This window comes from Carassius gibelio, chromosome B7 (genome assembly GCF_023724105.1).
Source record: "Carassius gibelio isolate Cgi1373 ecotype wild population from Czech Republic chromosome B7, carGib1.2-hapl.c, whole genome shotgun sequence".
Classification (NCBI taxonomy): Eukaryota; Metazoa; Chordata; class Actinopteri; order Cypriniformes; family Cyprinidae; genus Carassius; species Carassius gibelio.
Genome location: NC_068402.1, coordinates 18,437,223 through 18,449,672, shown reverse-complemented (window position 1 = coordinate 18,449,672; position 12,450 = coordinate 18,437,223). Strand labels below are relative to the sequence as shown.

Genomic DNA, 12,450 nt, shown 5'->3' with positions numbered 1-12,450 from the left:
ATTCTTGGTTGTAAAATGGTTTATTTGTGATGAGGACTTCAGACAGAATGTGATTTTTGCCTAAACATATAGTGGCAATCTTAAAATTGTGCTTGAGTTTATGTTAAGAGAGGTGTTGGCCTTGGTTAGAAGAAAGCTCACCTAGAATTATGCTTAGTTTTACTTGCTGCAGCAGGATTTTTTGCAGGGGCTTCAGCTGAATTGGTCAATAGGTTTTGTGCCCCTCTTTACAGTTAGTACAAACACAAGGAATGTATTTTGTATTCAATTTTAATTTACAATGCACAAAAACCCAGTATACATTTATGTAAAAAAGCAAGTTGCCCAGCAACCCTCATACTTAAGCAAAATATGCCAATCAAATATTCATGAAATATCGACTGAAGTCTAATTTTTAAGAACTTTTACACAATAGCTTTATTTTAGCTCAGCCGGATACAACAATACAAAAAGTATGCAGTCGCAGATCCGCTATTCCTCTATAGAGCATGACCTTTAATTAGTTGTTTAAATAGTGCTAATCATGCATTGCCTTTCATGCTTATTTTAAATGTTTAAAACTTCAGATATAGAAAATGAAAATATACAGTAGAATTAAAGATGCTTCAGTCATCTTATAAGATTGCCTTGTCTTTTCTTATCCTCCCCTTTTTAATTTCCTCCTAAACAGGAATATAGATCTTAAAGGCTGTCTGGTGAGGCTATGAAATATAGCCTGAGGTACAAATGTCTATCTACAGCGACTCCAGGAACACATAGCTATACGAGACTCAGTGAGGGCAAAGGTCATGTGGCTGCTCCAATAACTTTTAGCAAACACCTGCTGCCGCAGATGTAAATTCACACAGAGACTGGTCAGGGACACAAAATGGTCAAAATTGAACATAGTTAGACAAAGCTTCTTCAGATAAGAACGTTTTTCAATATAACTTATAATTTACATAATTTAATAAATGTAGGGCACGTCAGGTGATTGATGACTTTCAATGTTCAGCACCAGTCATTCTCAGCCTTATCTCAACAGTATTTACAAAGACAGAGGAGTTACTGTTATGAAATAATTTGTTAACTTGCCTACCAACACCCTGACATATACACTAGAGCTAATTTTCTACTCTATCTGTTCTTCTCCACCCTTGTCAAAATTGAGATTTTAACTGTAGGGATTTAAGGACTACTGGTAATGCAGACGCAGCCTAGAGTCTGATGCAATACGTTTAGTCTGTCTTGAGTCTGTTACCATAGATACAACAGTGTATTTGCTCAACTAAGACATGGTCAACAAATAAGAGTTTGAATCAACCCAAGCTGACAGGCAAAAAAGCAGGAATACAAAATAGGTACTCTTTGCAGTTGAAAATCTTCCTTACTCAATTCCAACTCATAATGATGTTAACCAACTACAGTGCTGTCTATTATTTACATTTCTCAATCCTTCCTACCCACATTAGAGTGGAGTGACGGAACACATTTACTCTTCTTATATCAACTGTTAAATCTTCGTGACCTGCTTTGGCCAGATTTCAAAATTGTCTTTTGAGGAGCTTCCACGGTCCTCCAAGACACTGCAAAGTTTCAAGACACTGAGACGTGCTGCTTTACGAATGGAGGGCAGATATTACAATTATCTCCTGCACATCAAATCAAGAGCGTGGGTTGAACTTTCTGCGGTTGCTATGGTGATCGTAACATTCTGGATGAGATATAATACGAGTGAAAAAGGAAACCGAATTTGAGTGTACAGACTGAAGACGCACAAGTTAAACACCGTGGACAGTACACATTCCAGGAACGGGAGGGGAAAAAGCATAATACGATTAAGTAAAATGATTTGCCTAGAGAGCCTCCACACAGCCCACAGCAGAGCACAATGCAAACCAACATCAGGCCCTCACTGGCTGCTGTTACTGCCACTGTTGTTGTTGTTGTTGTTGCAGAGGTCTCCGGGGCCTCCACCAGAAGCAGGGGGTTGCACGTTGTCTGCGAGGTTGTGAGCATGCTCTAGAAACAGGTCTTTGAGCACACTCAATTCTTTGCTAAGCAATTTGATTTTGGCCTCCAGTCTCTCATTCTCTTCCTTCAGCTCATTGACACGCTGTTGGGTGTCCTGTGCCTTCTGCTTGCTGCGCATGCGGCTCTTCTTTACGGCCAGGTTGTTGCGTTCTCTCCGTTGGCGGTACTCATCGCTGTTTTTATCCATAGAGGACTTCTTCATCTTGCTGGGTGGTGTGGCCTTACCCCCACCTCCTGGACTCACTGGAACTAGTTGAGGAACCTGGAAGAATTCAAATGTCATATACCTAATACACGACCAATTTACAGTTTTTATAATTAGGTTTTAAATAATCTACAAATCTTATTCCTCAAGATTATGAGAAACTGGATGATTTAATGCACTTTACGAATACATACCATGGTTTAAGCACTGCAAAAAAATTACAATTGAATGCTTTTACAGAGTCATGAATATTAATATTCAGAAATGAATGGTTAAGTAGGTTAGTTTGTTGATGTGTGTACCTGCTGTAGTCCTGCAGTTCCCGCCGGGTTCAGTGCACTATTATGTGGCTGATTCTGTATAACACTAACGCCGTTCTGATCTGTGCTGGATATCTTCTGTTGCAACTGCTTGCTCATTTGGATCCACTTCCACTGTCTTTCTCTCTCCCTCTCCGACCTGAGTTGTCGGACTTCGCAGAACTGGAGTTGGTGTAAGCTGGTATTGTGAGAAGCTGAATGCCCCAAAATGCAGCTGTGTGCCTAAAAACCAGACAGGATTCAGAGAAATAAGTTAGACAGAGTACTCTGCACACATCAGCATCATACTCCATCACACTTTGCATGATTTGATGTCACACAATTCCCACCTGGGCAGATGCACCAAGCAGAAACACATTATTTCAGCAAAATGCTGCAACACTTAAAAGTCGGGTCAACCGCTTGTGCTCATTCGTTAGCGTTGTGTTGTTGTAATCCGACCGTGCTGCCATGTCAATGTGCATATGTGGCAAATTCTCTCTCCAATGAGCGCGAGCTCAAGTGTTGCCCGCGGTTGCATCATCGCTCGCGCTCCCACCCGCTGCTTTGTACACGAGAGAAGGGAAACTCCGTCGTCATGCAGAACTATTTCGAGCTAAAGTTAACATTTTAAACAAACGCCAGAATAGCGAAGCTACTGTAAAGCAATTTTAAGTTGATTGGTGATGTAGTTTTAAAGCTGGGAAGTGTTTTATAAGTTGTTTGGACTCATATCTGGCTGGTTACATCATACACGGAACTGTGGGAATGAAGGGGAATACCGCTGACTTACTTTCAACAACAGTGTGTCTACATTCAAAATCGCCGCAGATGCGGTAAAACAGTATTGTAAACTATCGCGTAACCATGTAAAACCTTGACAATACTTACAGAAGTGTTTCTTTATGTGTAGGTGAGTCTGTAACAAGTGAGATCTACTACAGGTTAGCAGGTTGGCTAATTAGCTGCCACATTCCTAACCATGACGTCAGGCATCTAACAATGAACCGAGAGCGAAAACAGGCAGCTTTCTACATAAAAGTTACGCGAATCTAGGATAATGCGCCACAGTCGATCGCGATCATGTTTAAACGTGGGTCGTAAAGCTCTCGTTGGCCTCAGATCCGGGAGTTGAAGGTATTTTGCAATCGAATGAGCGGCACGGATCCTCTGTTAGCGAGCCATCGTTCAGTTGATTAAAAAATCAACTCGACAGTCTGTATAGCTATCTTACAATATACCCAGACAACTTACCTTGAAAACGCTCGAGGCTTATAAGTTATCCACTTGCGTTAATAAAGAATAATGTCCTCTTTGTTCACGGAAAAATAAGCACAGGTTGAGGTATTATTGTTTGGTAAAGCGGCGCCTGGGAGTATTGCGAAATCTTGTGACCATGTAGGGAAATCTGCTCTCGCAACCAATCAAATCAGAGGGTTGGGAGAGATGACGAAATACACTGTTTGATTGACATGTCACTAAACCAATCAGGCAGCACTTGTCGGTCAGGGGCGTTTTCATGCAATAAAACATTAGATCTGTAAAGAATAATAACCAAGGTAACATTATACCTCTCATTTTAGTGTTGACTTTTAATTTTTTTTTTTATATTTTTATTCTAACTTATGTATAAGAATATATCCATAACATTTTTGGTTACTGTTTGAATAGACCCTGCTCACTTTAAATGTATAATTTGTTTGTTGCTAGGCCTATTTCTCGTCGAATTTTACATTAATATATGTACATTTTCAAAGATAAATCCTTCCTTATTTAAATACATATTTTAAATCCTTTTTAGAAATTAATAAATCTATTCCATAGTGTGATTCGTATATGCTAACAGTTTGCTTTGGATTAATTTATGTAACCCTAATCCTCTTCTGCATTCTACTTTTGTACTTGTAATTGTTATTCTTTTACTGCATAATAATAATAATAAAATACCTCTTATTTTATGTTATGGAACATTTTTCATGTGTTTACAAAAATGCAAACAGTAAAGTAGCTATTAAGATTCACAGAACCGTGAGCTAAATAAACTGTTCACTAATATTGCTAATACTCTGTTTACATTAACATTTTGCACTTTTAGCCATAGGACATCAAGTCTGAGATAATTTTAGCACTTTAGACTTTTGGAATCTGGAAGCCTACCACCAGCAAATAAAATATATAAAGCCAATGTTATTATTAAATTATAACAGAGCACCAAATGTGCACAAATGATTTTGGGTGTCCTGCATTATAATGAATGTCACAAAATGTAAGTGGTTCCGTTTTATTTAATTTATATATTATATTTAGAAATGACTGGACATTTGGACCTAATGAGAGTATTCATTTTTTACATGAAGGACATTAAATGTAACATAACGTGTTAGGCTACTAACTCCATATGATAATTTCTAATATTGATATGGTAAAATAGGCTAGGCCAAAACAGAAAAAAAACTGAAATGTATAACTTATCTATTGCTGGCTACATGTCTTGTGGCCTCTCGACTCATTCTTTCAGTTGTGGTACATGCCAGGCCCTCTCTGTGACAATAGAGGGAGCTCCCAGACTGTGCACGCACTGATTAGCGGCGATACGCGCGCTCCAACTACTGCGCATTCAAGTCTGTAGATTGCTGTGTGCTCTCCAGCTTCTCACGCACTAGGTGAGACGTGTGCTACACTGTTTGTTTTAACAAAGTGGTCGTATTTATTGTTGTGCGCAAAGATTCTCCCAAGCGCTTTAAAATAATGGATGGCATTGTACAATTCTGCAGCAGCGATCAGAGGAAAAATAAAAGATAAAACACGACAAATTAAATACACAAAGATCAAACAAATCTTAATTAGATGAAAAAAACGTGGAGTGTTTTCTATCTTTTTTTGTGAAATTTAATGTGGAGTCGAGATGACTTAATTTATTCATCAAAAAATGTATTATGGCATCGGCTCAATTGCACGTTTAAATGCAGGCGGCTATGTGTTAAGACAATATCAGTAATATTTTATTTTGTTTTTTCTTTTCTTTCTTACCAATTGTATAATTATTTTTCTAGTTTAGCATTTATATTGTATTAATATAATATCCGTTACATATAATGTCCGTACCCGTTATACCAGTAATAGGTCTCCAGTTTAGTCTGATCTCCGTTTTCCCCTCATGCATTGATATTTTTAAAAATGCATTCCAGTTCCCACATCCAACAGCTGTAAATAAATCTCAAAATCTAATGATCAATTCATATGCAGTTGTAAAAACATAAAACATTATACGAACATAAAAAGCAATCATGTATTATGATAGCTTTTTATCAGTTACATGAAACGATCGCGTACCAGCCTATTTAACCTATAATTCAATAATAATTGACTTTTGTAAAGACCAGGTCGATATCAGTGCGTGCCCTGAGCCCTCGCGCAAAGATGACGCAGGGATGCGTTCTGCGTTAGGACCCAGAGCACACCCGCCCTCCAAACTCCAAGCATATATAAGTGCTCTCAGAAAAGTACTTGACAGATGTGAAGCTCACACGCTGAGAGTCCAAGTGTCATTTTAAGGGAGATCTCGTGTGGTGTTTCAGCCTTTACACTCAAATCAATTTTACGGCCGAGTACACAGCCACGACAGGCTGCGCGCTCGCCTGTCCTGAGAACTTGGAGCCAGCGCGGCTTTCTCCGGTACTGCGAACAAGCTGGATTCCCGCAGCTCTTCGCCATGTCTGGCGAGCTTTAGATACTCCATGGAGCAAGCAAACCTCTACGAGGTCGCCCCACGGCCACTAATGACCAGCCTTGTACAGAGTCAGCAAAACGCCTATACCTACAAAGACACCGCTGGAGACCTGAGCGAGATCTGCGAGAACGAGAACTCCATCGACATCAGCGCCTACATCGACCCTTCAGCCTTTAACGACGAGTTCCTGGCTGACTTATTCCACAACAGCTCCAAGCAAGAAAAGTTCAAGCTGGCGAGCGGAGACTACGAGTACCCCCACGGCGCCAATGGCACACCGGGGCCACCGCAGATGTACGGCTGTCTGAACGGCTACATGGATTCCTCCAAACTAGAGCCTATCTACGAGAGCCAGGCGCGAATGAGACCCGTGGCCATCAAAAAGGAGCCCCGAGAGGAAGATGAGCTCGGCCACTCGATGCCCCCCACATACCACCACCCTCAACATCACGCGCCACATCTGTCGTACCTGCAGCACCAGATCGCGCACTGCGCGCAAACCACCATGCATCTCCAGCCGGGTCATCCCACACCTCCCCCGACGCCCGTACCCAGTCCCCATCACCAACACAGCCACCTGCCTGGGGGCTCCATGAAGATGGGCGATCGAGGGAAATCCAAGAAACACATCGACAAGAACAGCAACGAGTATCGGCTGAGGAGGGAGCGCAACAACATAGCCGTGCGCAAGAGCCGGGACAAGGCAAAAATGCGCAATGTAGAGACGCAACATAAAGTGATCGAGTTGTCGGCGGATAACGAGAGACTTCGCAAGAGGGTAGAGCACCTCACGCGAGAACTGGAGACGTTACGGGGCATCTTCAGGCAGCTTCCCGACGGCTCGTTTGTCAAAGCCATGGGCAGCTGCGCCTAACAAAGCGAGCTGGACTTTTGAAGTAACTTTTGCGTGATATTTACGTCTGCTGGATAAACGCTGACACATTCTCAAAGTGTTTCTATAGGAGCCAGGCAGCTGCGGTAGCCTATACATGTGCCTTTTGTACAAAAACAAACGATAAGCTCATCTTTTCACATTTGGACTTGGCTTGTTGTAAGTGTAGTCCTGTTAAGAATGTGTGTGTGTTAGCTACGCGAAACATTATCAGTGCAGCTAATATACAAAAACCAGGGGGTTACATGCGAACCTGAACTACATTTTGTAGCGACAAACAAAACAAAACAAACAAACAAAAAAAAAAAACTAAAAAAAACTTTCCTGCCATAGCAGGCTGTATTCCCATCACACCTGTTGCTGCGTAACATTCACTGTATGATATTGTTGATTTAACCTTTGTGCAGGAGGTGGGGTGGAGATGTTTCATGGACGACAAATGTGAAAGCATAGGACTGGAATTGGTTTTCACGGTGGTAGGATATTTGTCATTAGCATCGCAGACTGTATGCACGATGTCGTCCACTCTCAACCTGATGAAGCGCATTCCATTGAGAACCTTTTGCCATGGTTTGGGTACTGATCTGTAAAACGCCTGTCAGTATACGCTTTTAGAGTAAACGCTTTGTATTTATGCAGTATGATTGATAAAAATGTGAAAGGGTGCATATCTCTATGCAATGTTTGTTGCTGTCATGTGAACAATTCCGGTGGACGATCACCGTGTGCTTTCTCACTGGTTTTGCAGTGAAGTCCTGTCTTGCTCTGTAAGCGTGTTCATTTCATGAGAAGGTTTTTTTTTCTACAACAACACTCGAGCAGAGACCGCTTTCAGTGCCTTTTGAGTTTTTCCTGTCTTCATCGTCATCACTCACTGAACATTTGGACAGAAATATAAAGCAAGGAAAAGGAAGCACTTTTTTTTTTTTTTTTTACAAACGGCATATTGCAGATGTTATACGAATGTTTAATATGTTTCAGTTTTAATATGAACATTATATATAAATATAAATATATATGCCAAAAATTATGAATTAAAACATTGTCTTACTTATGTCTTTTGCGTTGCCTTCTCATTTCATATCAACATATATAGCTATGTGTATATTTTATTTTCGGTTGATCTTTCACAGTCTGTCGCCTAATTCGAGTTACTCTCTGTAGCAACCCCACTTTACACGTATTATTCTTTCGACACCGAGAGGTGGCGCTGAAAAGTTGTTTGAGTCTAGTATGCACATACAGTACATATCTGTGGAGGTGCTTTCTTTGAAAGAGCATGAGTAAAAATGTAAATCAGAACTAACTGGAATAAAACTAGTAAAAATGCATATTTTTATAGGTAAAACGATAACTTCCACATTATTACGGAAATACAGGAAGACGTTTCCAGAAGGATCCATTCAGCTCCAGGGTCTTTGAGCGTCACGGTTAACATTCACTTAACCCTAATTCACTGTGCTAAATATTTACTGTGAGCTGTTGCATTTTTAATGGAGTTAACGTTAAACATTGTCTGTAACAGATCAGGGTTTGTCCAAGTCACTGATAAGGACTTGTAAAAGTAGCACTCTCATTGATTCATGTCTCTGCCCTCGTCTCTGAATTGATCAAGTTATCCTTAAATTAGATAGAGTGGAGTGCTACTGATAGCCTCATTTCTCCTGAGTACACTTTTCAGGGCAGGAGATAAAGAGAGAAAGAAAGAAAGAAAGAGATAGTCCCTGTGACCGGTGGAGATGTGTTTCATTCCATTGTTGTCAATTGACATGTTTTTACATTATCAGCTCTGGAATGATTGAATCAATAAATCAGCCTCCTTTCCAAACCTCTGTTGCAGATAGAATGATGGCACACAAGGAATCTGCCCAAGCCAGGTTTGAACATAGCTGTCAGGCCAACTTCTTTCAGTCTCTAGTACTTGCTGCCAACTCTTTTTCCTTGTTCAGCTTCACCTGTGAATGATCTGCTTTGTCTCACACTGCTTCTGTCGTAATTCAGAGAGAAGTTCCTGTACACTTCCAGCACACCAAATTGTCTCCAAAAATGAATCAACAGCCTTTAAATCTGTCTAATAATACTCATTCTGAATTGGATAAAATGTTGATGGGGAAAGTCCTGATACGGTGTTAATATTTCTTAGATTCGTCAAACTTAATGGACGCAGTATACAACCATAGCTACTGAAATCTGAGCAAAAAGTTAATGGTATTTCTAATGTTCAGTTTGAATGTTTTATTATTTAAGATTATAAAGGCTTATTCTCCAATCATTTTAGTTATAATTTTAATCAAATGTTTGGATAAAAAGTAGGTTGTATTGCTAAGCAGTTGTGCTAAGAGACTAATGTAACTTTCATTATAAAAAAAAAAAGTAAAGTATGTTGCCTCAGGTTGATTAACACTGGATGACAACTATAATGAAAACGATAAAGTTTTTATAATCACAGAGGAACATTGAGAGCCTGTCTGAATCCGCTCAAGTATTTGAAGTGGCAGACTACATAAATGAGCTTGTAGGCTGATAAACAGAGCATTATCATCCATTGGTGTGGAAGCCAGGACAATTATCATTATACTCATCTTTCTTGGTGTGAATGGGCTACTAGTATATTGCAGCAGGACCTCCTCTGGATTTAATTTTAAATGTAAAAATCAAAAGCCATATATTGTAAATGTAATCTATTAAATCTCATTATTAGATTCAAAAGCTAAAACATATGGTGCTACAGAAGCAGTTCAGGGAATTTGTGGGAATAAGGTCCATAGGGTAAGTAGATGGCCTCTCTACTCTACTGGAATACATTAAAGCATCATGCTAAAACCTGGATGCTTCCCTTTCCATCTTATTTCCTGTAGCTGTGAGAATTCTCCAATGATTTACTTTTGTCTTCTCTCTGTCCAATATTTGACATGTTTGAGAAAAGTCAAACCTGTTCCAAACTTGACTTGAAGTGAGCTTAATGTGTATTTTTGTGCAGCTGTTTCATGTTCACATTTGCGAATTCCGGTGTGTTGTTTTGACCTCTGGTCAAAGACCTTGAGAATGTCTAAGATAAAAATTACAAGAGCCAAGTGAGAATAAGTGTGTTTTGTTTTGTTAATCAAGGAAACACATGCACATAAAAACCTGTAAAATCTGTAAAAAATAATCAGCACATTTACTCTAACTGGAGCCAACTTGATGTCCAACCATCATTGTTTTCTCATGTGGATAAATGCTAACAGTTAATTTGCCAAAAGCTTAGTATTCAGCCAACCACTATTCTTATTCAGTATCTTATCATTTGCTGAGGAAGTAAATGAAAACAAACAATACGATAAAACCAATACAAAAGAAAATGTGTGTGTAAGTTTGCATGCAAGTCTGTGTGTTTAACCACGTTATTTGATAAAGCGCTCTTTCTTATTTGTCGTTCGACAAAAGTTAGACCAGACCTTTGAGTGAAACTTCAGAAGCCAGAAACTTCTCCCTGTCTCTACACTCCAGATTTTCTCTGCTTCAAATGAGCTATGCGTAATACTTTCTCACATTTGAGTTTGAGTTTCTGGTATGGTACAAATCCCTTCAGTATCAATATGATTTAAAACTCCCTGTCCAGTGCTTTCACTGCTGCCAGCAGGCCCAGAAATTTCACTTTGGACCCAATAATAAACATACCCCACAAAAACCTGAGCCTAGTGCAATAGAAGGACGTATATCACTGTTTGTTTGCTTAGGGATGGTTGTTAGACGTCTGGAACCTGGACTTGACAGTTGCCAAGACAACCAAGAAGAGGTTAAACCGCAGAGAAAAATCACACAGGATCTAACCACTCCCACCGCTCTCTTGTCTTTCTCTCTGTGAAGTAAATAAATGCTTCTTCTCCTTGCTGCGAGAATTGTCAAGATGAAGATTGATTGTAGAATAACAGGGATCGATGCATTCTTAAGTTAATTGAGTACAATTTTTCAGCAAGCTCTCATTTGCTGTTTTGTTTTACGTCTCATTTACGCCTGGCTTGTTTTCTTGCCCTGTTCAGGAGCTCTACCAACTCTTTTCAAGCTATACCTCACTACAAATTTTGAGGCTTTCACCCATGTCTCTCTCTCTCTCTGTCACTCTCTCACTTCCAGTAGTTTGCATGACCTCAGACTGCTAGTGGGAATGGTGCACATGTGTGAAGTATTATATTATATTATATTATATTTTGCAGTTTAAAAATGCAGTGCAGCCCTACTCAACTGAACCACATTAGATGCCATAGAGTGCATCAGATCCAAAACTTATCTCTGCTGCACTGGTTTTGGCTTCACTTTTGTGGTTGGTGTATGTAAAATTTGCTCTGCAACACTGGGTACAACAGCTTTGTCACATTGAGTGTTTGGCTCATAATTCAGGGCATAACCAAATAAAACAGGCAGTTTAGGGACAAGGAAAGATTACTGTAAGGGGTAATTTGGCATGCAGAGGGCCAGGGGGCTCGTGGGACCCTGATCCGGCCCTAGCTGTAGAGATCTCCGTCATGAATAATTATCTTTATCCTGCTAGTCATTACTCAATCATTACATCCATTTTTGCTTAAATGTCTTAGCAGGTCACATGATCGGAAATTGCTGTCAAAACACTATTAAGTGTAAAACAAACTCAGTTTAGTGTTTATTTTAGATTATATGTTTTTATGAATAATATTTTACATTTCATCAGCCTAAATCTCAAAGTATGTACTCGAATGAATCCAAGAATCAATGTAATAATGGTTTGGATTTAAACAAATGATTGAATTGGCCAGAATAACAACTGGTTCTTTTTTTGATAAGTGAACTGGAAAATGTTGTTGCCTAGGGTACATTTCTGCCAAGAAATGTTATCAATACAGCACTTTTTACTTTAGTTTTTGCATTTATGTAATATTTTTTAAATATGTAATGATATTTACATTCTGTTTATATATGTATTGATATTGACATTCTGTGCATGTGTGTTGTTTAATTCCAGGACAATGATCTAATGTTTAATTGCGTTTGTTTGCTCTTGTATTTCAGGTAAGGAAATATTTGCGTTTTGCATGGTTACATCACAGTCAAAATGTTCTTTTGAGAATCATTGTAGCAAATTATAAAACAAAAAAAGTAGAAAATAAGCTGCTTGGATTTGGTGGACAGCCCAGACTTTGAGAAGGGCGTTAAACAATTTCAGTTGCAGTGGATTACTGCAGCATATTATTTAAATCAAGACTTTATTACCACTTTATTCTCTCAGTACCTCTCCGTCTTTGCTTGTTTCACTGCTTCAGTCTCCCTCTGTTTTCCCTTTAACTTTCTTTCATAT

The 12,450-nt window shown here is 39.3% G+C and overlaps 2 protein-coding genes across 4 annotated transcripts; one reads left to right on the top strand and one right to left on the bottom strand.

Annotated features, from left to right (window-relative positions):
• Positions 1-254: 254 nt before the first annotated feature.
• Positions 255-3,938, bottom strand: cebpg (CCAAT enhancer binding protein gamma). 3 transcript variants are annotated; one of them, XM_052560773.1, is made up of 3 exons: positions 3,772-3,938; positions 2,521-2,760; positions 255-2,275 (listed from the first exon to the last, which is right to left on the bottom strand). In XM_052560773.1, exons 2-3 carry the CDS (start codon positions 2,635-2,637, stop codon positions 1,892-1,894), a joined length of 501 nt encoding a protein of 166 aa, XP_052416733.1. In that variant the 5' UTR covers positions 2,638-2,760; positions 3,772-3,938; the 3' UTR covers positions 255-1,891. The 3 variants fall into 3 exon arrangements, with proteins under 3 accessions (XP_052416733.1, XP_052416734.1, XP_052416735.1); XM_052560774.1 differs by lacking the exon at positions 3,772-3,938 and adding an exon at positions 3,409-3,631; XM_052560775.1 differs by lacking the exon at positions 3,772-3,938 and adding an exon at positions 2,868-3,027.
• Positions 3,939-6,019: 2,081 nt separating this feature from the next.
• On the top strand, positions 6,020-8,193 carry cebpa (CCAAT enhancer binding protein alpha). Its single transcript, XM_052560772.1, has one exon. It carries the CDS (start codon positions 6,255-6,257, stop codon positions 7,119-7,121), a length of 867 nt encoding a protein of 288 aa, XP_052416732.1. The 5' UTR covers positions 6,020-6,254; the 3' UTR covers positions 7,122-8,193.
• Positions 8,194-12,450: the final 4,257 nt, after the last annotated feature.